Below are 22,073 nucleotides of genomic sequence, written 5' to 3' on the forward strand. Positions count from 1 at the left end.
TTGTAGTAGTGGCAGCAGCTCATGGAAGGGATGTCTGTTACCCTACTGTCCTGTAACTTATCCTGATAGACTTACAGAGGCCACGAGCCTTGGTGAAACCTACCCCAGGCTCTTTTCTAAGTGTTACTGGATGAAGCATCAGTCAGGGAGGGGACATTTTGTCCATGTATAACGTATATTCAAGAACTTAAGCACAATTGCTGAGGCGGTGTTTGTATATCATAGGATACAGACCCAGCGAGTGTAGCTTAATTCCAGGCACTGATCATCCATAAAGAACTTGGGCTGTGGAGAGCTTTATTCTAAATGCTGATGCAAAGGGCTTGGCTATGCAGGGACTCCCCAAAATTAAGACAAATCAAATGCAAGTATGACGTTAATGGGCGTAAGTGAAGGCACATGAATTCCTGAATGGATGCGCTCATTAAAATGGCCTACATTTGCTGTAGCTTTATCTTCCTTTGAAGACTCTAGAAATAGGAGGATTAAGGTCCAGTAAGGCCACTTTATTCTGAATGGCAGCGTTCGCGCAGTGGTTTTGTGTGCTTTAACTGATGTGCATTAACCTCATACCTTTAGTCTTAACTTTCCTGAGTGTCCCCATGAAGATAAGCCCTATGTCTTCCCCCTGCCAGGAACCTCCACTTGGCTTCTGAAGTTTGCAGCTGCAATTTTATATGCCCAAAGTTTCATGCTCCTCTCTTCAGCAAAGCTTCTTGCATGCCCAAAATCTGTGACTTGTGAGTAAATCCGGTAGTTTAAATTTCTGATTTGCATGTGCAAATGCAGCTGGTGTGCACAAATCCAAGTTTTTGCACATGCAAAAACTCGAGCGTAAAATATTGCAGGTGTGGTTTTAGATAATGGGAGTGTGACGACCGCAAAAACAGCTATATCCTGACTGGCATATATGTCTGTTTAAAACTGGAAGCATGAATACTAGTGTCTTTTCTCTCTGCAGGTAATTGGGAGCTCCCTCCTCTTCATTCATGACCAAAAGGAACAGGCCAAAGTCTGGATGATTGACTTTGGGAAAACCACACCACTGCCAGAGGGACAATTCCTCCAGCACAACGTGCCGTGGGTGGAAGGGAACAGAGAGGACGGCTACCTCTGGGGGCTGGACAACCTCATTGAGATCCTAATGGAATTGTCACAGAGCGAGGAACTGCATTAAAGCCATACGTCCAACTCCACCACTACCCTGCATCCTGCCCCTCAAACTGACTCTTCTGAACTGCACTACAAGACACTTTCCAAACCCTGTCCCCCGCCCATGTTAAAGCTATAACTTCCCTATTTAAGGTGGTTTTTAGTTTTTGTACATATGTAGATCACCTGCCAGAACAAACGCTGAACTTGAAGCCTTGGCTTTGCTCAGTAGATGGGAGCAGATCGTGTCACTCGTCGCAGGCGCCTGAGCAGCGAGCAGCTGTGGTCTGGATGGCAAGGCGAACGCATGCTCTTTCCATAGCATTTCTGGCTCTTAGTCAATCTCTTTTGAACAAGAATTTACGTAGTGAGCAGTTGTGCAGCTGACGTGCCCTCCAGTTGAACGAAGATGGTGTCCGAACCCTGAGTTCTGTTGCTCCTGAACTGTGTAATTAAAGCCCTTCCAGCTAAGTGAATGACAGAATTTATTCAGCTGTAAGGATCATCTGTCCTCTAGTGGCTGGTGTTGGTAACACACCATCCTCAAAGCAGTCAAGGCTTCATAGCTTTTAGATTGCCATTTTAAGTGTTTTAGGGTTTATGGAATAAGAAAGACACAGATTCTGGAGAAGGTGAAGGCAGGGATACCAGATTGGGAGTGGTTTAGTTACATTTAATAACATCCTTCGTCCTAGGAAGCTAGAGGTTTGGAATCCTTAGGAGATCTAGGTTTCTCTCTCTTCGAGCAACCTTGTTATCCACTTGTGATTGTTCCGTTATTTTCGAGTGGCCATTGGAATTGCGAAGTCTGTTCTTGTCAATAACCAAGTGTGGTGTGACTATGGCTCTTACTAACCTATTTGGTGCTGGATGATGAGCTTCCCTCTAACCACTGAGGTGGGCTGGCGTTGTCAGCTGTAGATGTTTACTATGGGCCTGTCTTCAAATTGAAATCGCCTTTGAGCAATTTAGCAGTAGGGCAGTGTGCTGGCACGTGAAGATCTGAGGCTGATGCTCAGACCTCCTAGGCCAGCACTGACTGGGAATACTATGGAACCAATAGTCTGAACCAAGACAACAAGGAAGAGATTTCTCTTCTGTCTCCAGCGATCCTGCTCCCATTATAGGAGCAACTTCCAGCCCTCCTGAACTGGGATGGTGGCCTACCATGTGGCTTGAAGCCTAAGATGAGGCTGAAGGAGAGTGAAAGTGGCTATAGGGATCATTGTGAAACTTTAAAAAGGCTTCAGTGTTGGTGGGTATCTCCTAGCAATAATCAAGTAAGCTGTCCTCTGCGCTGTGTAAGGCTAATATTGCCAAGTGTGCAAAAGGGGATGGGAACCCCTGGTAAATCTGGATCAGAAGGGAGTTCACAAGAGGAGCGGTCTCCATTATTTTTCAATGCCTTTGAGCGTCTTTTGTAGTATCCTTGTTACAAGCCCTTACGATTGGCAAATGCCAGGCATACTTATGGGTTCTTGTAGAACCAGTCCTGCCTACATCTCAAACAGAATTGCATTAACTGATCTAAAAGGGTTCTGTCATATGTGCAAACAACCTACCCCCAGTGGTGTGCGCTTGAGAGCTCTCATATCCACAGGGGTATATGGAGGGGGTTAGGGCGGGAGGCAGCTCTCAAGGTTATCGTCTCAGTTTTACTGGGTAAGACACAGGGATTTAAGGCACACACCCCCCCCCCCCCGCACACACACACACACACACACACACACACACCTTCCTTATTACCATGTAGCTCACTAAATCCAGCTCTGGTTTTCACAAATAGTTCCCTAATCTGCTCTGCCTAAATTGGATGTAGACATGGTCTTTCTGCTTCAAGGCTTGTGAAAACAACCAGTTCTCTATTTAGGGTGGAGGCTAATTTTTAACTTCCTGGAACATTTGAATTAAGCAGCATGCTTGCAGCAGAGCTAGCTTGCTAAAGGTCAGCTATTGACGTGGGAGGGGAAGGCCGTTGGTGCCTCTTGCTCTTCCTGGAGAGCTTGGAGTTCTCCAGAACTTAGGTCATAAGGACAGTATTGAGCTTGGGTCATGAACAATCCTGCAGCTTTTTCTCCATGAATAATACAAGCTAGCTAGGAGTCTGGCAGAAGTTATGAACCTTTCTCCCCCCCCCCCCCCCAACTCTGAAAGACCATTGTCTCATCTCTTTCCCCGGTGGCGATGCTATCAGCCCGCTCTGCAATAGTTAGATGGGTGCAACTTTCCTGCGTCAGGAAGATACCCTCACTGCGGCACTAGATGTGTGTGTGTGTGTGTGCCGGGGGGGTGCGACTCGGCCATCCGTTGTTCCCCAGCCATGCACAAGTCTCTCTCGTGGAGATTAAAATCTCATCAGACTTTCTCAGTTCATATCTCACCAGGCACAGGTCTGTAGTTCTGAGCAGACAGTTGTAAATGGTTGCACTGTTCAGCTTTTTGCCCAGGTTTCCTATGCTGCTTAGAGTAGCCCCTGTGGAAGTGCCTTACGAACTTGCCCCTATTCCATTAGTGTCATGGAAAAGGTTTTTAAGTTATATTTATTTTCATTCCTTTTTAATTGCACAAAACACTACGACTTAATGCATGGAATCTTTTTTTAAAAAAATAACCCTGTATTTTTAGTTTTTAAAATGTCCTTTTCCAGCTTTGGGGAAAGGGCTTTGAGCAGCAGACTAGATATGTACCAGTTTTAGCTGTAGTTTAGCTTTGCATTGCTCCTGTATATGTATATTATTTTAAAGTCTGTTTTGTAAACCCGATTCCTTGTTTTGTGGCTTCGAAAGAAGCGGATTGTTTCCCCGGATGTCTTATGCCTTCCTGGAGGCTGGAACTGTTGCTGTGAGGTATTCCTCCCCCCCTCCCCTTGGTCACTGGGTGATGCAGAGTAAATCTGAACTGTACTGAAACACCAACGCACAGTGCCTGTAAAGAGCCTATAACTTCCAAATAAAGGCATATGAAAACCAGTCATGTTTGTTTGCAAAGGGAGTGTTCATTCCAGGTCATCAAACCTTGGAGTAACTCAAGGGTCGGGACCTGTCCTGCGGTGAGCACCCGCTCATTAAGGGCCTGATTCTGTTCCCGGATACACCTGTATCGGGAGTAACACTGGGTGTAAGTAAGAGGCGAACTGGACCCTAAACTGCAGGGTGGGGAAGAGCTTACATTAAAGGGAAATCAGACTCCATCTGGGAGGCAAACCAAAGCCAAACCTGTAGGGTTCTTGGCTGCCAGATGTCTATGGTTGTGGGGATTAGAGCTTTCATTCGCCCGCGGTCAGGGATAATGGCTACTGCACTCACAACCTCCCAGCACTGTTTGTCTGGAAAAATCCTAATCAAAGGAACTGCCACTCGAGCTGTTTCCCAATGTGTTGCGGCTCCTGTCAAGCCCCTCTTTATACCCTTGTCTCTGATCTCTGCTTTGGACAAGGAGAAACCATGGATAACCAAGCTTTCAGAGTTAGCCTGACTCAATAATTTGTAGACCACATACTCTAACATGTTCACATCTGTCTGTCCTCTCACTTCCCCTCTGTACATACGCACACAACCCATTTGCAGTAGGTAAGCAGAACTAGCCTCACTGTGTTGACGAGGCACCAGTGATCAGGGTCTCCCAGGCAGTCAGCATTGGGAGTAGGATGATTGCCCAGTCTCCTGACTCCTAGCTCCAACGTCAATCCATTAGATCACCATGCCCTTACACAAACCCCTTAGCCCTTCTCTTTCCCCATCTATGCAATGGTGGTAAAAATACTGTTGCTCTGCCAAGTGCTCCCACTGGAGGAGAAATCAGTGATGTAGAATCTGAGTATCCTTAGTACAACTTGTTTGATATACACCAGTCCTTGAACAGAGGTGATCATAAACAGTATGCAGGCAGTTGCCTTTTAGGGCTCTTGGCCAAAACACCAATACTCAGTTCCCTGAGAGCAATTCTGCCTCAAAGACTGACTCTAGTTCGAAACACGGAGAGCTCAAACTCCCTTGCTGCTTGCCAAGGTCCCCAAAAGAAATTGTATCAGAAAATTAACACAGCATTTATTTCAACAACTGCAAACTTGTTTGCATGCTAAGAAGAAACTTGTAAGACTGTGTAACACACCATATAGTGAACTCTGGAATAATAATACTTAACTACATCATGCAGGCCCTGAGAATTACTAATATATCAGTATTGCCAACTCTTTAGCACAAGTCTGGGGATATTTAATGCTCTATTTATAACCATAGCTCCTGGAGACAGGTGAGAATCTCGGCTTTCATTTTAAAAAAAGTTTCTAGACCTCATAGTTGTAGAGAGGAGCTTGGAAATGGATGGAAGTGCACCCTGAAGGCTCAAACCAGATGGCAAATAAAAAACCTTAAATCTATATTTTACTACATCATGATAGATTTTTCCATCATGATTGTTTTGAAGGAGGGGAGGGGTTGACTCAGGTTGGATTGGCAATGCTGGAAGTTGAACATGCAAAGTGCTACGTACAAATCTGATGCCCACGCTGCAGTATTGAGCAGGCGGCAGCTGGAGGGCAGAAAACATGCCTACCTGTAGTCTGCTTCCATCTTCTGCATTCTCCAGCCCTCTGAGTCTCAAATCTCCAACCTGGCTGAACACCTCATGCACCTTGTTAAATTCTGGTCGTGTATACTGGAAGACTTATAGAGTAAGTTCCTGCAAACTGAGGGTATTGCTCTACATTTCCTCTAACAGGTAAATTTATAGTTGCTCTTAACCCCCCTCCCTAGTTAGAAAGCTGAAACAAATGGTTTTTAAACCCCTCCTCCCAGCTTTTGAACAGTCCTGAGGTTGGCACCAGGCACTCATTCAGAGTGTAAGAGAGAAGGGGGAGAAGATAGAAGGTTAGCCTGTGATATATGTTAAAATCTTGTGAGAATATGAGTGCTGCGCTAAGTGATATAACTCTTCCCCGCCCCCCGGTGGAAATGCATCGTTTATTTGTATTGGGCTGCCTTTGTCTGAGCCTCGAGTCAGGCTAACTCTGAAAGCTGAGAGTGTAGCATGGCCTAGAGAGCCCTGACTCTCTTGGTCAACAGCATCTTATTTGGAAATGGAAGCTGTCAAGGTGATGTTTAGCGTGTCACTTGTAATTACCCATGGAGCAACCAGCTGCTCCAGCGTCTCTGCTCACACTGACTCCCAAGTGCAGATTCCTCAGGGGCTGGTGTGTAGCCATGACTGTCGAAGCATTGTGGCATAGAGGCACCCCATGCCTTGGTTGAGGCGTGAGCTACAGTGCCTTTAATGCTTTCACTCAAGCCACTGTTAGATGAAATGTCATCAGTCACTTGTGTCTCCGGCACAACTGCTATACCTGGCAAGGACTGGCATTGTGCAGCCTGTAACCACTCTTATCCTGGAAACCCCTCTCCCTTTGGCGTGTGGCTGGAGTGGGGAGATGGGCACTCTGATGGCTTGTCAGTAGTGCCATGAACGCAGGCATCACACTGCCATCGGAAAGCGCTGGGCCTTGACTTTGCTTTTCAGAAGGGCTGAGTGCTGGCAGCTTCTAGGCACACACGTGCACAGAGAAAGGGATGGGGGTAAGGTGCGGGTCTGAGCAGATTTGGGTAGTGGCCCCACCCAAAAGCCTTCAGCCACAGCAAGGAAGAAAACACCCTTAGAAATGTGGTGTGAGTGTAGGGGGTTTCCAATTATTTTAACATTCAGACCTTTTAATTAAGGTGCTGTTAGGGTGTTTAAAACCACGTGGACAGCGTCAGCATAGGCGTTTGGAGATCTGAGCGCTATTCCTGACTCTGCCACTTGGCGACATGGGACAAGGCCTTAACCTTTGTGTCTCAGTTTTGTGATCTGTAAAGTAGGGAGGACACTTAACTGTTTGGTGGAGGGGTTAGGGCTGCTAAGGCGCCTTCCATATGAGGACTTTAGTAAGCTTGGCAAAGCCTTATAATTTAACCTTTTGGTTCCTGGTATGTGTGACCAGTGCTGGGGTAACACTACAGTTATGCTCTTTGGTTTTGAAGTGTGGTATTCCTTCCCCTGGCTTGAAGTGTGGTATTCCTTCCCCTGGCCAGGGCCGCCCGGGGGGGGGAGGGAGGGCAAGTGGGGCAATTTGCCCCAGGCGCGGGGCCCCACAGGGGGCCCTGCGAGCCCTGGCTGAGAATCCCTTCCCTGGCTACTCACCCGGCGGCGGTCTGGGTCTTCGGCGGCACTTCGGCGGCGGGTCCCTCAGTCGCTCCAGGTCTTCGGCGGCATTTCGGCGGCGGGTCCTTCAGTGCGGCCGAAGACGCGGAGCAAGTCAAGGACCCGCCGCAGACTCGGCACGTCGCCCAATGAGTACAAGCGCCGCAGCGGGTGGCGCCTTTTTTTATGTCCGTTAAATCCTCCTGGTGGCCCTGCCCCTGGCCGTCTAATAATGTGCCGAGCTCCCATGACACATTTCACAACTCCCTCACTGTGCTGGCGTATATAAACCCCACAGTGGGTAACACAGGGTTAATGAGGGCACAGGTGGCCCCACCCTGCCACACAGAGCTGGAGGGAGGAGCTGAAAAAGTGGGGGAAATAGCAAAGTTGATGCGGGACTAGACCACTAGTTTTCTGCTTCTGGTGAGATGACTGGCTAAAGGAAAGAGGTCCTTGGGTGACTGCTGCCTGCTGGACCCTGCCTGAAGGGTGGGCCTGATGCTGCTGATTCACCTTTGGTGGGACTATTTCTCCACATTAGCCTGTAAGCCTAGTTGGGGCTACAGCTTAACAGAAGCCTGCCAAAGGAACAGAACCTTAAGCCACCTGTGCGGCAGCTTGTTTGGGTTTGTCGACAATCCTGGAAAGGGCAGACTGTCTGGGGCTGAGCCTCTTATGACTGGGCTGATGAGATGGAACTTATTGCAGACCACAGGCTTGGGGGCGTGCAGGGGCCTGGCCCAGGGTGAAAGAAACTTGGTCACATCCTTCACCATTTTCTCCCTCCCCCAGCCCCCCCCCCCCCCGAAAAAAACCCTAGAAAAGCACATGTTAAAAATAATCGCTTTTCCAGCTGAGTAGGAGAAGCTTGGGCATTTTGACCCATCTGCAATAGAATCAAATGTCCGCCAGCCTGTGGCATTTTTGACCCATGATGTGTTTTCAGTGATCCGTAATCCCTGCTGGCTTAAAGCACACCTCCTCCCAGATGTCTGCTGTTGCACAGTAAAGCCAAAAGATGGCAATGCTTCATTTATATTAATCTATGAAAAATATCTACCAAGGCATTGTGATCTGAAACATTCATCCCTTACTCTGGGCCTGGGCTGAAAGAAATGATGATGGAATTCACCTGGCTGAGATTAACTCATAGTTCTGGACTAAAAGGAGTCTTAGTCTCCTTGGGAATGCATGAACCACACCTGCTTTACACAAGCTCCCAGATGTCTGGAAAGTGGCAGAGGACCCTTGCCAGTTCGGGGAAGGGAGAGACTGAATTGCTCATTCTAACAGTGTATTGCCTTTCTCCCACCTTCTCTTACCCCTTTCCTATTCTCTATCTAGTCAGCTGCTCATCAACCTCCATTCTCTTCTCCCCCCCCCCCCGCATCAAATCCCCCCATATCAGTTTTGAGTGCACCCTCTAATGGCCTAGGATTGCCCAGTGAGCAGCTTTGGAGTGGCCAGCTAAGAGGAGTGACCCTCCAAAGAGAGAGCACATGAGTTTGGTATTTTAAGTCCCTATAAAAGAAAGGGTTGGGGATGGATGGTTTAGGGGATGGCATTGGAGTGTGGCACCGCCAAGGCCCCAGCTCATATCCTGACTAGGTTAGTAATGGCTAAAGGTGATTATAGCTGCTAATTGCTCTGTGAGAGGCCAAGGGCCGAGGCCCAGATCCTCCAGGGTCATTAGATACTTAACTCCCATGATTTCAATGGGCGTTAGGAGCCTGAATACCTCTGAGGATTTGGATCTGAGTGACTAACAATACTAATAAATTTGTTAGTCTCTAAGGTGCCACAAGTACTCCTGTTCTTCTTTTTGCGGATACAGACTAACACGGCTGCTACTCTGAAACCTAACAATACTAAGCTGTCCTCCTGCCCATAGAGGTGCTCCCTCCCACTCACTTGAGCACATTAGTTGTCCTCAGAGGCCACAATGGAAGGTGTCATGTGACAATGACAAGGACTCACACAGTTGCTTCTGAACAAGACACTGTACTAGAAGAGATATTATCCCGAGAGCACCTCCCTGCTTCACTAGAGAGCTTCTGCCTAGTACAAAACCAACCCCCACCCGTCCTGCCTGGCTTCCTGCTAGAGCTGTGACCAGCACACATGTGCTGCGCTTTGGGAAGTGATGCTATTTTGCTATGCTGTACCGGTTGGATGCAATAGAGAGAGCAAGAACGTCCCCTCTATCTGGAGCTTGCTGTCTAGTGTGCAATACCTAGCGTGGTAGAGTTACCAGAGCCCTCTGAGACATGGGGGTCGGAGTGATCATCTTTCTCTCATAAATTTTATTCCCTTCTTATGTGACTCTGCACTCTAGTCTAGCCTCAAATCGGATGCCTGACTTTCTCTAGTCTCTGGAATGCTGTTTGTGTGATGTGTGGATCTTTCTAGCCGATCAGTAGCAAAATAAGGGTAGATCAAAATGATGAGTGGATGCTACTTGTGCAAACTCATCCCCCAGGCTGTAATGGGAGGGATCTGGCTCTTACATGGGGCCTGTCAATGTTACTTCTGAGTAGGCTGGAGAGTGGTGTCCTTCCCCTGCAGCTAGGCAGTTTTGCCCAACTAATGGTGATTCTGGCAGCTTCCTGGAAGCCTGCTGGCTACGTCATATGGAGCTACACACAGCCTCATCTGTTCTAGTCCTGCTGAAGCATTGTGGTGTCAGTGTTGCCAGCCCTCACCATTGCAGTGTAAAGCACACTCTATTTATTTGGTGCATTTCTTAAAGCCCCAGGTCCTGGAGTCATGTGATTATGTGAGACTCTCATGTTTCATTTTCTTTAAAAAAAAAGTTCTCTACAGTCATGAAAGCTAGAAAAAGCTTGTAATGGGACACCTAAGGGCTCAAACAAGAAATCAAATCGAGCCCCAAAAGTTTTTCTAATGTTGGGATTTTTAAGCCAAACTCCAAATTTTTGTTTAAACCCCTGGAGTTGGCAGTACTGCATGTCAGGACCTGTCGTCTCCCACAGGCCATGTTCCATGACAAAGCTGTGGCGGCCACATGTAGAACAGAGGGTGCATTTTGCTTGTGAGCTGCACTTTGGCAACACCTGGTGCAGGAAAATATGAGACCTTCCCGTAGGCCAAGTGGCTGCCGCAGCTGCGCTCTCGCCTTTTCCTAGCTCAAGATGCACTGAGGGACTATGCTTGCAGCCAAGACGCTGCAGGGCTGAGCGATCCCACCAGTGCATAGCTCTCTGAACACCAGGCTCCACAGAGTTACAAGGTGGGGTTATTTTAGTCTTCTTTATTGTTCTGAGCAACCCGCTGATGTGTGTGGGTGTGTCTATTTTCTACAGGCAGGTTTTTGTCTTCAGACTTACACTTCTCCCTCCACCCTCAGGGGGACTATTTTTGCATCACAGGTTTTGAGAACGTACTTCACTGCATCAAAAGAAGCAACTGTCTTGAGTTCATCCTGTCCTTCAAGCGGCCCTCGGTCTCCAGGCCATGAGACCTAAGGACAGGACTCCATAGAAATGCCCTGATCCGCAGGGCTTTAAGGCCCACTGGCTGGAGTCTATGGAATCGCCTTGCTCCACAGGGCAATAGGGTCACATGACCCACCTGCGGGGGTGGGGTGGGGATATCCCTTCTCTGCCAGGCAGCAAGGTCTAGCAGCCTGAGTCCATAAGGGTACCCCGGGGTTTGCAAGGCAGTAAGGCCCAATGGCCAAAGTCAATAGAGATACCCTGAGGGGGCTACAGGGCAGTAAGGGCTAGTGGCCAGACTCATTAATGATCCACTGGGTTCTGGCAGCCAGGTCTAGTGGCCCGAGTCGACGGAGATACCCCTCAAGGCATGGCTGTATGGCCTAGTGGCCAGAGTCCATAAAGTTGCCCTCCAGGCGGGGCTGTATGGCCTAGCAGCTGGAGCCAATAGGGTCACCTTCTGGGCATGGCTGTATGGCCTACCTGCCAGAGTCAATTAGGGTAGCCCTCTGGGTGGGGCTGTAGAGCCTAGAAACCAGAGTCAATAAAGTTGCCCTCCAAGTGGAGCTGTATGGTCAAGCGGTCGCTTGGGGGGGGAAGGTGTGGGCCACCACCCAGTAGGGAGGGAGTGGCGGCCAGGTAGGGGGACCCAGGCCCTCCTTGTTCCACCGGGTCCCAACCCAGGAACCTTGCAGTAGCGAGTGAGCCCACCACTGGGTCAGCGGGGATCCATCCACAACAAGCTGACCGGCCTCAGGACAATGGCTTGTCCCCCCCGGACTACTTCCTACCTTGTCACTCCAGTCTGTGATCTGTGCGTCTTCAGGGTCTCTGGGTTCTTCGGCCGGTGCAACTCCCTGTAGCTCAGACCTCCCTGAGGTGTCCACAGGTAGCTGGGCGTCTGTGTGGATCTTGGTGCCTCTGGTGTCCCTGGTCCCGGGGCTCCAGTGGTTCCTGGGCAGGAGCCATCAAGGAGCGTCCTTCCTCTCCGGCGGTCAGCCCATAGGCACTGACTTCTACTGGCGCTGGTGGGTACTCGACCCCTCCTCTTCCCCCAGCCCCGCCCCGACTCCATTAGGGATGGGGAAATGTGGAAGGTCAGGTTGGACCCAGAAGAAACATTTTCGAAGTTGTGCTCATTATGGAGCAGTTTCTTAAGAGGCATGTGCTGAAATTCCATCATGGGAAGGATTGGAGAAAACATCTGAGGAGGTACCTATCAGCCTCTTGCATCATCTCGTCCAGGGGTGCCCAGCCTATGGCCCACGGGCTGTACACGGCCCACCAGAGTATTTCATGGGGCTCTGGCTGTCAGTCCCAGCCACCAGGGCTCAGGCTTCAGTTAAATAGAAATATAAATCAATACAGGTGACTTTAAATCTTACTAAAATAGGTAGAATCTGTTTAGTCCACTCAAGGTTGCGCTTAGGTTTATGTGGCCCTCCTGTGTGGGCACCACTGATCTATTCCATAACCCTGCCACCTTTGCCAGGACACAATTGATGCTTTTAATTTTCTAGTGCTTTGTCCTGTCTCCTGTAGTTTATTCCAGTAATGCCTAGAGGCCCTAACTGAGATCAGAATCCCATTGTGCTAGGAGCTGTACAAACACACACACAGAGTTTGCCCCTAAGCGCTTACAATCTCAGACAAAGAGTGGAAGGTGACACAGAGGTTCAGCGAGGTTAAATGACTTGCCCCAGGTCACACAGCAGGCCAGTGGTAAAGCTGGGGAAAAAACTAGGTCTCCCGATTCACAGTTTAATTTGTCTTATCCATTAGATCCATTAGAATAGATCACACTGCCTCACTAACTTGCTTTGAATGTTGATTTGAATGGCAGACTTGGAATCTCTGAATTCCCCTCTTGTTATATACAGTACATGCCTGTTTATCTGACGAGCCTGGGGGCGATCCAAAACTTTTGGATAACTGGGCATGTAGATAAATGGAAGTGTTCCTTAACCAATGTGGGCAACACACCACGGATTTGGGTAACTAGGATTACTTTTGGATAAAGGGAATTTGGATAACTGGAATGATACTGTATTTCTATATATATTATTATAGAGTTCTATATAATATTCTGTTATACACAGAAAGCAACAAGCTCCTTCCTTTTCAAAAGAAAATAAGAAGGAACAAAATTAAGGTCTGAAGGAGAGAGAGTGAAAGAACGCGGTGTGTGTCTCTCCTTAGTAAAGAGCAACTCTAGGGCTAACAAAAGGACATTACTCTCCGGCACTGTCAGTGCAGCACCTGTCACCAGCATTATATCTGTGCATTATAAAAAGGGAGTGGGAAAGAAAGTACTCCTGTGATTGGCTCTGCATGGTGCTGGCGTGATTGTTCCCACTCTAGCAGATCTCCTGAAGGGAGGTAACTCCTTGTGGGCGGCCTACAATAGCTTTAATTATGAGAACGACTGATATGTTCTATTTGTAATCTTGACTTTAAAATAAGATGTTTCAGAAGTGAATCAAACGGAGGAAGATATGGAAAGAAATAAGAGCTGTAGATGCTCTTGGAACTGCAGTCTGCTGAGGCTTACGCTACCTGCCCAAGGTATTTGCTGCAGGGAGGAGTAAAGCTCCCACACACAGATGAGGGGGTAGAAAATGAACAGCCATTGAACATCTGAATGTCCTCTCCTCCCCACTCCCCACTCCACCCTTCCCATGCATTCCAGGTGCAGCTTTTGGCTTCTTTAGAAGCACACGCCCTAAAGCCAAAGCCCCTTGTCTTTCTCTCAGACAGCATTTCCCCCAGGTACTGCCAATAAATAGGTTGTGTTGAGGTTAGGAGTGATTTTTTCAGGTTCTGATTCTAAGGGAAATGATCCCTCCAAAGGCAACTGCCCTGTGCTTCACTTTGGATGGTCTGTGGGAATTCAGAAAGCCTGGAGGCCCTTTCTTCTCATGCATTTTTTCCCTCAAAATACATACAAATATTTCTTGTTTAAAAGTCTTGTCAGTGATGTATGTGAGAGTTAAACCAACCTCCTCTGAAATGAAAACAGAGCCATCAAAGAGAGCTGCAGTTAGGGCTGGAATTGGCATGCTCTCCACTTGCTAACAACATCTGGGGGTTGGGTCCGGGCATCATTTTAAAGGGGGCGGATGTGCAATGTTGATGCTGGCTTAGTGGTGGCTTCTGGAGGATGGTTTTGCTGTATGCAGGCCTCTGCCCCAAGGGGAAAGCTTGGTGGAATAGACAGTGAATGCTGTGGGGGAGTTAAGTGCAGGCCAATGGAGCTGAGTGAATTTGGGGTTCAATGATTTTACAGTGGAGCCAACTAATAGGGCCAAATCTCAGTCCCGTCAAAGTCAATGGCAAAACTCCTCCCATTGGCTTCAGTGGGATTGGGGCCAGAGTGACCTGGATGTCATGGAACCTCTGCTTTTAGTGAGCAGAATGAAAGATGTGCTTTGCAGTGCACACCTATAGTCCTGGGCCATTGATCTGTGATGGATCTGCTAACCAAGGAACTACAACTCCCATCCGCTCCCTCCCCATTGCATATCCCTTTCCTTAGCCAGGTCAAGGGAAGGGTTCTGAACCAGGAGGTGGCCAGACTCCATTGGGAAGCAGCAGCCTCACAGCTAGCCAAGAACCGCAGAGAGGCTGGATGCCAAGAGGAACCCCCAGGAGCTGGATGCAGAGCGGAATGTGGGTCAGGCTGTGCCTGCATGTCTCTGTGGGACTTATAGGGGGACAGGGTTGGTACAGGGCAGAAAAGTAGCAGTGAGGGCAGAGGAAAGCTGACTGATACTGGATTTAATCCATGCCCATTGTGAACATGCCCTACCATGTGGGTTAAGTGGCAGGCCTTGCTCCTGCTCCAATGTACACCGGGGAGAGGGGGAGACATGGTGTCTTCTAGTGGCTGGCCCATAAATAACTAACAACATTAGTAGGTTGCTTAGGGGACTAAATGTACAGACCTATGCTTTTGGAGTTGAAGGTCAGTTTTCTTGTCCTACCTCTGCAGGTGTCTGCAGGTGTGAGATTTATCTAGTAATTGTGTCTGTCTGCAGCACAGGGATGTGTTACACTGTGACAGCGCCTAGCACTGTGGCCAACAGCAGCACCTCATGGGTACAAGGCTCAGGCTCAATCTGTCGGCCCAAGCTTTGCTTCACTTCAGCCCACAGCCCAGTCGGGAGCACATGCATGCTGACCTCCCCATGGAGCTGCTGTTGGATAGTCCATAGTGGGCAGCACTCATAGGTTTTCGATCGGAACACCCAGTTGAAAATGGACCCTGGTGGCTCCAGTCAGCACCACCGACTGGGCCGTTAAAAGTCCGGTCAGTGGTGCTGCGGTGCTAAGGCAAGTTAGTCCCTACCTGTCCTGGCTGGCACCGCATTGCGCCCTGGAAGCAGCCAGCAAGTCCGGCTCCTAAGCACGGGGGCTACGGGGCTCTGTGCTCTGCCCCCACCCCATGCACCAGCTCTGCACTCCAGTGGGAGTTGGTGGGGTCGGTGCTTGTGCTTGTGCTTGAGAGCGCCGCATGGAATCTCCTGGCCCCCTCGCCTAGGACCCAGACCTGCTGGCTGCTTCCGGGGCACGTGCAGCATGGTGCCAGGACAGGTAGGCAGCCTGCCTTAGCGCCCCCCCCCCCCCGCTGCACCGCTGACTGGGAGCCGCCCGAGGTAAGCCCCTGCCCCAACCCTGAGCCCCAACCCCCTGCCCCAGCCCTAGCCCTGAGCCCCCCAAACCTGGAGCCACCTCCTGTACCCAAAACCCCTCATTCCCGGCTCCACCCCAGAGCCTGCACCCCCAGCCAGAGCCCTCACCCCTCCTGCACCCCAACTCCCTGCCCCAGCCCAGAGGGCTGGTAACAATAGGTACCCCAGTCTCCAAGCCCCTTTGAAAGCATCCCCCTGTAGCACCCAGCCCCTGTTACTGGACAGTCACTGAAATCACCAGGTTTGCTGTCCCTGGAGGAACAGCGCACACACAGCTTGACTGGCACAACTCAGAATCAGGTTATTTATCACAATATAGCACTGAGGCATACATGCAGTGAAACCATCATAAGTTTATCAAAGACAAGGATTTAAGAGATTGTGAGTAAGGATAATAAGTGGAAATAGAAATGGTTGCATATAAAATAAAAGTATAGCAGGCTTCTTGTAGACTAAATTTCACTTCAGCAGGCTAACCATCTGTCTGGCAGCAGTCTGATCTCACCCAGAGCTTTCTTGCAGCATTTCCAACCAGGACACGTTGGGATCCCGTTTTCATGGATGTAATCACTGATTGCTTCTTCAGGTGCAGGATAACAGGCTGCTGTCCCTGTCCCCCAATTATAATCCCACCAACCTTTGAAGTGCACCCTCAAGACAAAGCTCCCCCGCCCCTTGCTGTTCTTCTCTTCGTTAAAGCTCATCTGCATTTAGCTCAGACTAGTGATTGTGAAGGAGACACTAACTGACATTTCATGGCTAAACATCTCTGGTCTGGCAGGAGACCAATTTCTCACCTCTGCTGTGGAGTAACACCTTGACACACACTATAAGGCCCTATTTTCAGTTCACAGACATAACTTTTTAAATACCATCAGGACATACATTTCACAATGACATTAGTGATCAGCGTGATCCTGGCTTTCACTTAAGATCTCATGTGGCACTTTATAGATAAATACTATTTGTTAAGTGTAGTGAGTTTGTCAGGCCTGACAAGAGTTGCTGACACAGAGCAGCGAACCCTTTGCCAGCTGGCACCAATGATCCTCTCTGGTACAGGCACATACAATTATTCCTGCCCTTTCAGAACTGTCTTCCAAGGGCTAAAGCTGCTTTCAATTAGAAGGAAGTCAGAGGAAAAGAAAACAGAGCCTGGAATGTGAGAGGAATAGAAGGGTCTGAACTTGGCAAAGCTTTTAATAACTCCTAAGACGTTCTGTCATGTGTGACTTGCCTAGTGAGATATAAAAAAGGCTTAGGACATAGCTGTGCATAAGAATAGCATGTGTAGTTACAAGATAAAATTACAAGGCCTCTCGTTTCCTCCTGGCTCAGGACATAAGTTAATCACAACTAGGGTCAGAAAAAACTTGCCTTGTGGCAGTACAGAAATATTTTACACTGATAATTAGATGATTTGTGCAACCTGTTAATGCAATTACTAAGCAGGTTAATTATCTGAGTGTATGAACATGGGCTAAATTGGAGTCATATGAGTTGCTGTATTTCTGTTGCCTAAATGTGCCTGGCAACAATGTAAGATGACAGATTGTTGCAACCAGTGTTTTAGCTTGCACCTGTATTTAATTAGTCTGGATACCATGAAGCTGTGCAGAGGAGCTGGTTGTTCCAAAGAAAACAGCTTTGGAAAGCCACTGTGAAAGCTGTATGATAAGCTACTATAAGGTGGGTGCATAACTGGTTGGAAAATCATCCCCAGAGAGTAGTTATCAGTGGTTCACAGTTATGCTGGAAGGGTAGGGTCCCACAGGGTTCTGAGTCCGGTTCTGTTCAATATCTTCATCAGTGATTTAGATAATGGCACAGAGAGTACACTTATAAAGTTTGCGGATGATACCAAGCTGGTAGGGGTTGCAAGTGCTTTGGAGGATAGGATTAAAATTCAAAATGATCTAGACAAACTGGAGAAATGGTCTGAAGTAAACAGGATGAAATTCAATAAGGACAAATGCAAAGTACTCCACTTAGGAAGGAACAGTCAGTTGCGCACACATACGAAATGGGAAATGATGGCCTAGGAAGGAGTACTGTGGAAAGGGATCTGGGAGTCATAGTGGATCACAAGTTAAATACGAGTCAACAGTGTAATGCTGTTGCAAAAAAAGCAAATATCATTCTGGGATGTATTAGCAGGAGTCCTGTAAGTAAGACATGATAAATAATTCTTCCGCTCTACTCTGCGCTGATTAGGCCTCAACTGGAGTATTGTGTCTAGTTCTGAGTGCCACATTTCAGAAAAGATGTGGACAAATGGGTGAAAGTCCAGAGAAGAGCAACAAAAATGATTTAAAGGTCTAGAAAACATGACCTGTGAGGGAAGATTGGAAAAAAATTGGGTTTGTTTAGTCTGGAGAAGAAAAGACTGAGAGGGGACATAACAGTTTTCAAGTACATAAAAGGTGGTTACAAGGAGGAGGGAGAAAAATTGTTCTTGTTAACCTCTGAGGATAGGACAAGAAGGAATGGGCTTAAATTGCAGCAAGGGCGGCTTAGGTTGGACATTAGGGAAAAACTTCCTAACTGTCCAGCTCTGGAATAAATTGCCCAGGGAGGTTGTGGAATCTCCATCATTGGGGATTTTTAAGAGCAGGTTGGGCAAATACCTGCCAGGGATGCTCTAGATAATACTCAGTCCTGCCTTGAGTACAGGGGACTGGGCTAGATGACCTCTCAAGGTCCCTTCCAGTTCTATGATTCCTCTGACTCTTTGGAGAAATTTTACTTTGCTTAGCAGGAGTTAGAATAATCAAGTTTGTACATACAAACTAAAAATGGGGGGGTGCTTCCGATTGTTCAATATGAGACACATATCTTCCTCTGACAGTTAAAGCATTAGCCACTGTCAGAGGCAGGACACTGGACTAAATGGACTATGGGACTGTTCTAGTCTGGCTATTTAATTAATAAAACAAAAGAGACACTGTTATGTCAAATTAGGTCTAAAATTTAGGCTTTGCAAAAATAAGCTTTTATAAAACACTAGACCCATAAAAATGTTTCTGTAAAACCCAATAATAAAATCCACTTGGAAAGAAGTTTTAAAATAAACATTCATAGGCAGTTTTGCATCCCAAACAGCTAACATGTTAGTGCATGGGAAGCTGAGGTTGGACTGGAAACTAAACTACAAAAAAAAGTGAAACTGAGGAGCTTATTTTCATGTTTGTAGCTGAGAAAACGCCACAAAGGAAGCAATCAGTATAACTGGTGAAACATAGACTAGCTGTTTAAAATTCCCTCCGTTTTAACAATCTGAAGATGCTCTTAGTTACAGGTAGGCGCATTTGCTTAAAAGAAAAAAACCCTGAAACCTGTGGGCCGGAGTCTGCAGACCTTGCTCAGATGAGCACCTCTAGCTCATATGGATAGTCCCACTGGAGCCAGTGGGACATTTGCCTGAGAAAAGGTAACACGCTGTGACCCAACATGATTTTAAATCTGACAATGTCCCTTTAAAAATAACTTAAAATTCCTGCATATCAAATACCTCCATGATATACTGAGTGTGTAGCCTGACTGTTCATAGAAGGGTCCTATATAGAAGAGTCTTCTCACTTCTTCCCTTTCCTGCCCAGCCAATGTCCACCGGCTGAAATGGGTCCATAGGACAATCTCTGGAGTTCAGCATTATTCCTTGCTCATCCAAAGAGGTCACTAGAGGTGCCAAAGAACTGAAGCAGGCTGCTGCTGTCCCAGGGGCCCATGGGAACCAAATCTGCACCTCTCCCAATGCAAAGTACTTCCCATAGGCTGCCACGGGATATTCGTATCTGTAGAATAGTAAGAACTGGACCCTTTTGGGGGGGGGGGGGGAAGGGCCTGCTGCAGCAAGCTGTGACCGGAACTCCTCTACATGGCTCCATTTGTCATTAGTGGGTCTCCCACATGCATTGCAGTTACAACCTCTGGTCCATTGGAATAGCTATCCTGTCCTGATACTATACCAAATACAGAAGATGGCTCTTATAGGTGTAATAGGAAAATGAGGAGAATCTAGTTTCCCTGGCAGTTTTTGGTGATCTGCTTGTGCCCTGAAGCATGTGGATTAACAAGCTCTTGTCATGGTAAACTCTATGTTTGCTAGAGAAGAGAAAGACGAGCTATGATTGTGTACTGCCTCCAAAGTGGGAATTGAGGGTGGCCCTCCACCAAACCTTGTGGAAGTAAATCATGCAAAACAATTAACTGGGTATGCAACATATAGAACATCATTTCCAGGAAGTATGTATCTGCACATAAGGATGCATAGGCAGATTCTTGGCCATCTCTCTGCAGTCTATGTTGCATTTGATAGGACTGGACACAGAATATTTCCTGGTTCAGATGATTGCTTGGTGAAAATTTGATCTACTCACAATGTCTGGTTGCTCGCCACACTACGAGGTCATTCAGCTGAGATTTCTGATATGGCTGTGAATTATGAAAACACTATGATTGCAGCTGGAAGCTGTGATAAAATGATCAGGGTATGGTGTCTGAGAATTTGTGCACCAGTTGCTGGGCTCCAGGGACACACAGGATCCATTACATCTTTACAGTGTAGCCCAGTGGACAAAGGCTCCATATGCCACATGGTCTCTACTGGTGCAGATGGAACAGTTTGCTTTTGGCAATGGGATGCAGATTCCATGAAATTCAGTAATTGGCCAGTGAAGTTTACAGAGAAATACAGGCCTGGAGTTCAGATGCTTCATTCTTCTTTTAGTGTTGGTGGTACATTTCTAGCAACAGGCAGTACAGATCATGTTATCAGGATGTTTTTTTTTTTGGCTCTGAAACACCTGAAAAAATAGCTGAACTGGAAAGCCATGCTGACAAAGTCGACAGCATTCAGTTTTTGAACAGAGGTGATAGGTTCATAAGTGGCAGCAGAGATGGAATAGCCCATATCTGGCGTTTCCAGCCAACAGAATGGAGGAGTATCTTCTTGGATATGGCAGAAGGGGAATGTGAGGGGCAGTTGCGGATATGGGGACACGCCTGTGAAACTCGCCAGCCATCTGTGCTTTGGAGGAGATTTCTCCTTTTTATTGTTCCTTGCCACAATATTGATAAACACACAGGCATCCGGTAGTTTAGGCTCCCACTTGAGGAGTTAACAGTGATTATCTGACAAGCTTCCAGGCCTAGTGACATATTTATTTGTTTCCCCAGTTGAATCTATGGTCCTGTTTTTGTCTATTTTTACTCTGCTGCTCCTCCCCCCGCCCTGACAAGACAAGACCTTTTGGGGAGAAACAAAGGCGCATGCTGCAGTATCCAGGCAAACAAAGACTCGAGAACAAAGAACAAAAGTGATGGCTCAAATGTAGTCATTAGGTTATGAAACTGCGCTCCCTAGACTCCAAGTCTGGTGAAGGGTGGTACCATGCATGCCTGAAGAGCTCTGTCAGGTTCATAAGACAATTAAAAACGACTGTAAACCAAAAGTTTTCTTTCCTTACCCTTTTCTGGAACACAGAGAAATACGGTGGAGTTATCTTTTTATTTATTTAACCTTTTCAGCCCTCTCCCTCCCCCACAGCACAATTTTTCTGTGTAAATTTAGTGCTGGGAAACCATGTCAGTTCTGGAAAATGTTTTGCTATCGCCACTGGCCAAGTATGGCATGGGCAGAGCTAAAGCAACCATTCCGACTCTGCCCTGGTGGTGGCGGCGACACAAGGTGAGCTTGGGTACATCAGTATTATTTTCATTCTGGCTGCTGAACACTGCTGAACCCAGAGTTTCTCTCAGCAGCAGTAAGCAATTCTCTGTTCTGATCAGTGTTCACTGAGCCCTGCAGTCTTCTCTGGAGGGCGACCTTTTACACCTCTTACACCCTCAGACAACTTTAACAGCCACCCCGCACCGTTCCTCCGGCATGTCTCAAGTCTATCTAAATATGACTTCACAAACACACATGCTCATGCTTGCTGTATCTGTGCGTCTCTGTTTCACACACATAGGTTAGCCCCATTCATTCCAGCTGGCAACACTGTTGCCACAGTAACAGAGATGCCTCTGTTATGGCTTGATTTCATTTACTAATGGTTCACGTAATACAACTGAACACAGGTGACTGCTTGACATCTCAAGTGATGTCTCATTCTAATCGGATCATGGGCTTCAGAATGCAGTTGCTGCCAAAATCCTGTTCTGTGGGCCGCAGGAGAAGCATGGTCTCCACATGATGCTAAATAAAAGAGCTGAGCCCTCTGGAAACTGTAACAGGCCTTTCTGCTAAGGCACAAACCTAATGAATACAGCAACTGAAAGCATCTTCTCTTAAGGCCCTATCTAAAATACAACTACAGCGAAGTCAGGAGATCCAGTTAAACTTTGGGTGGGGCCTAACTGTGTCCCTGCAGACTTCCAGTATGCTGGGGTGACCAGACAGCAAATGTGAAAAATCGGGACAGGGAGTGGGGGTGTAATAGGCGCCAATATAAGAAAAAGACCCCAAAATTGGGACTGTCCCTATAAAATCAGGATATCTGGTCACCCTACAGGATGTTGACCCTGTTGTGGGCATACAGTTAGATTCCAAATACATCACAGCTTTAATCCTGTTGTAATGGGTCAAGAGACAGAC

General features: G+C 47.5%; 1 protein-coding gene across 1 annotated transcript in view; it reads left to right on the top strand.

Moving 5' to 3' along the window:
• Positions 1-4,121, top strand: part of ITPKB (inositol-trisphosphate 3-kinase B) — a 105,722-nt gene extending 101,601 nt beyond the window's left edge. Inside the window, exon 7 of the mRNA XM_005289629.4 lies at positions 962-4,121. Within this exon, the coding sequence (XP_005289686.2) occupies positions 962-1,177 (216 nt within the window). The 3' untranslated portion in view covers positions 1,178-4,121. The remainder of the gene's footprint in view (positions 1-961) is intronic.
• Positions 4,122-22,073: the final 17,952 nt, after the last annotated feature.

Source organism: Chrysemys picta, chromosome 3, assembly GCF_011386835.1.
Source record: "Chrysemys picta bellii isolate R12L10 chromosome 3, ASM1138683v2, whole genome shotgun sequence".
Taxonomy (NCBI): Eukaryota; Metazoa; Chordata; order Testudines; family Emydidae; genus Chrysemys; species Chrysemys picta.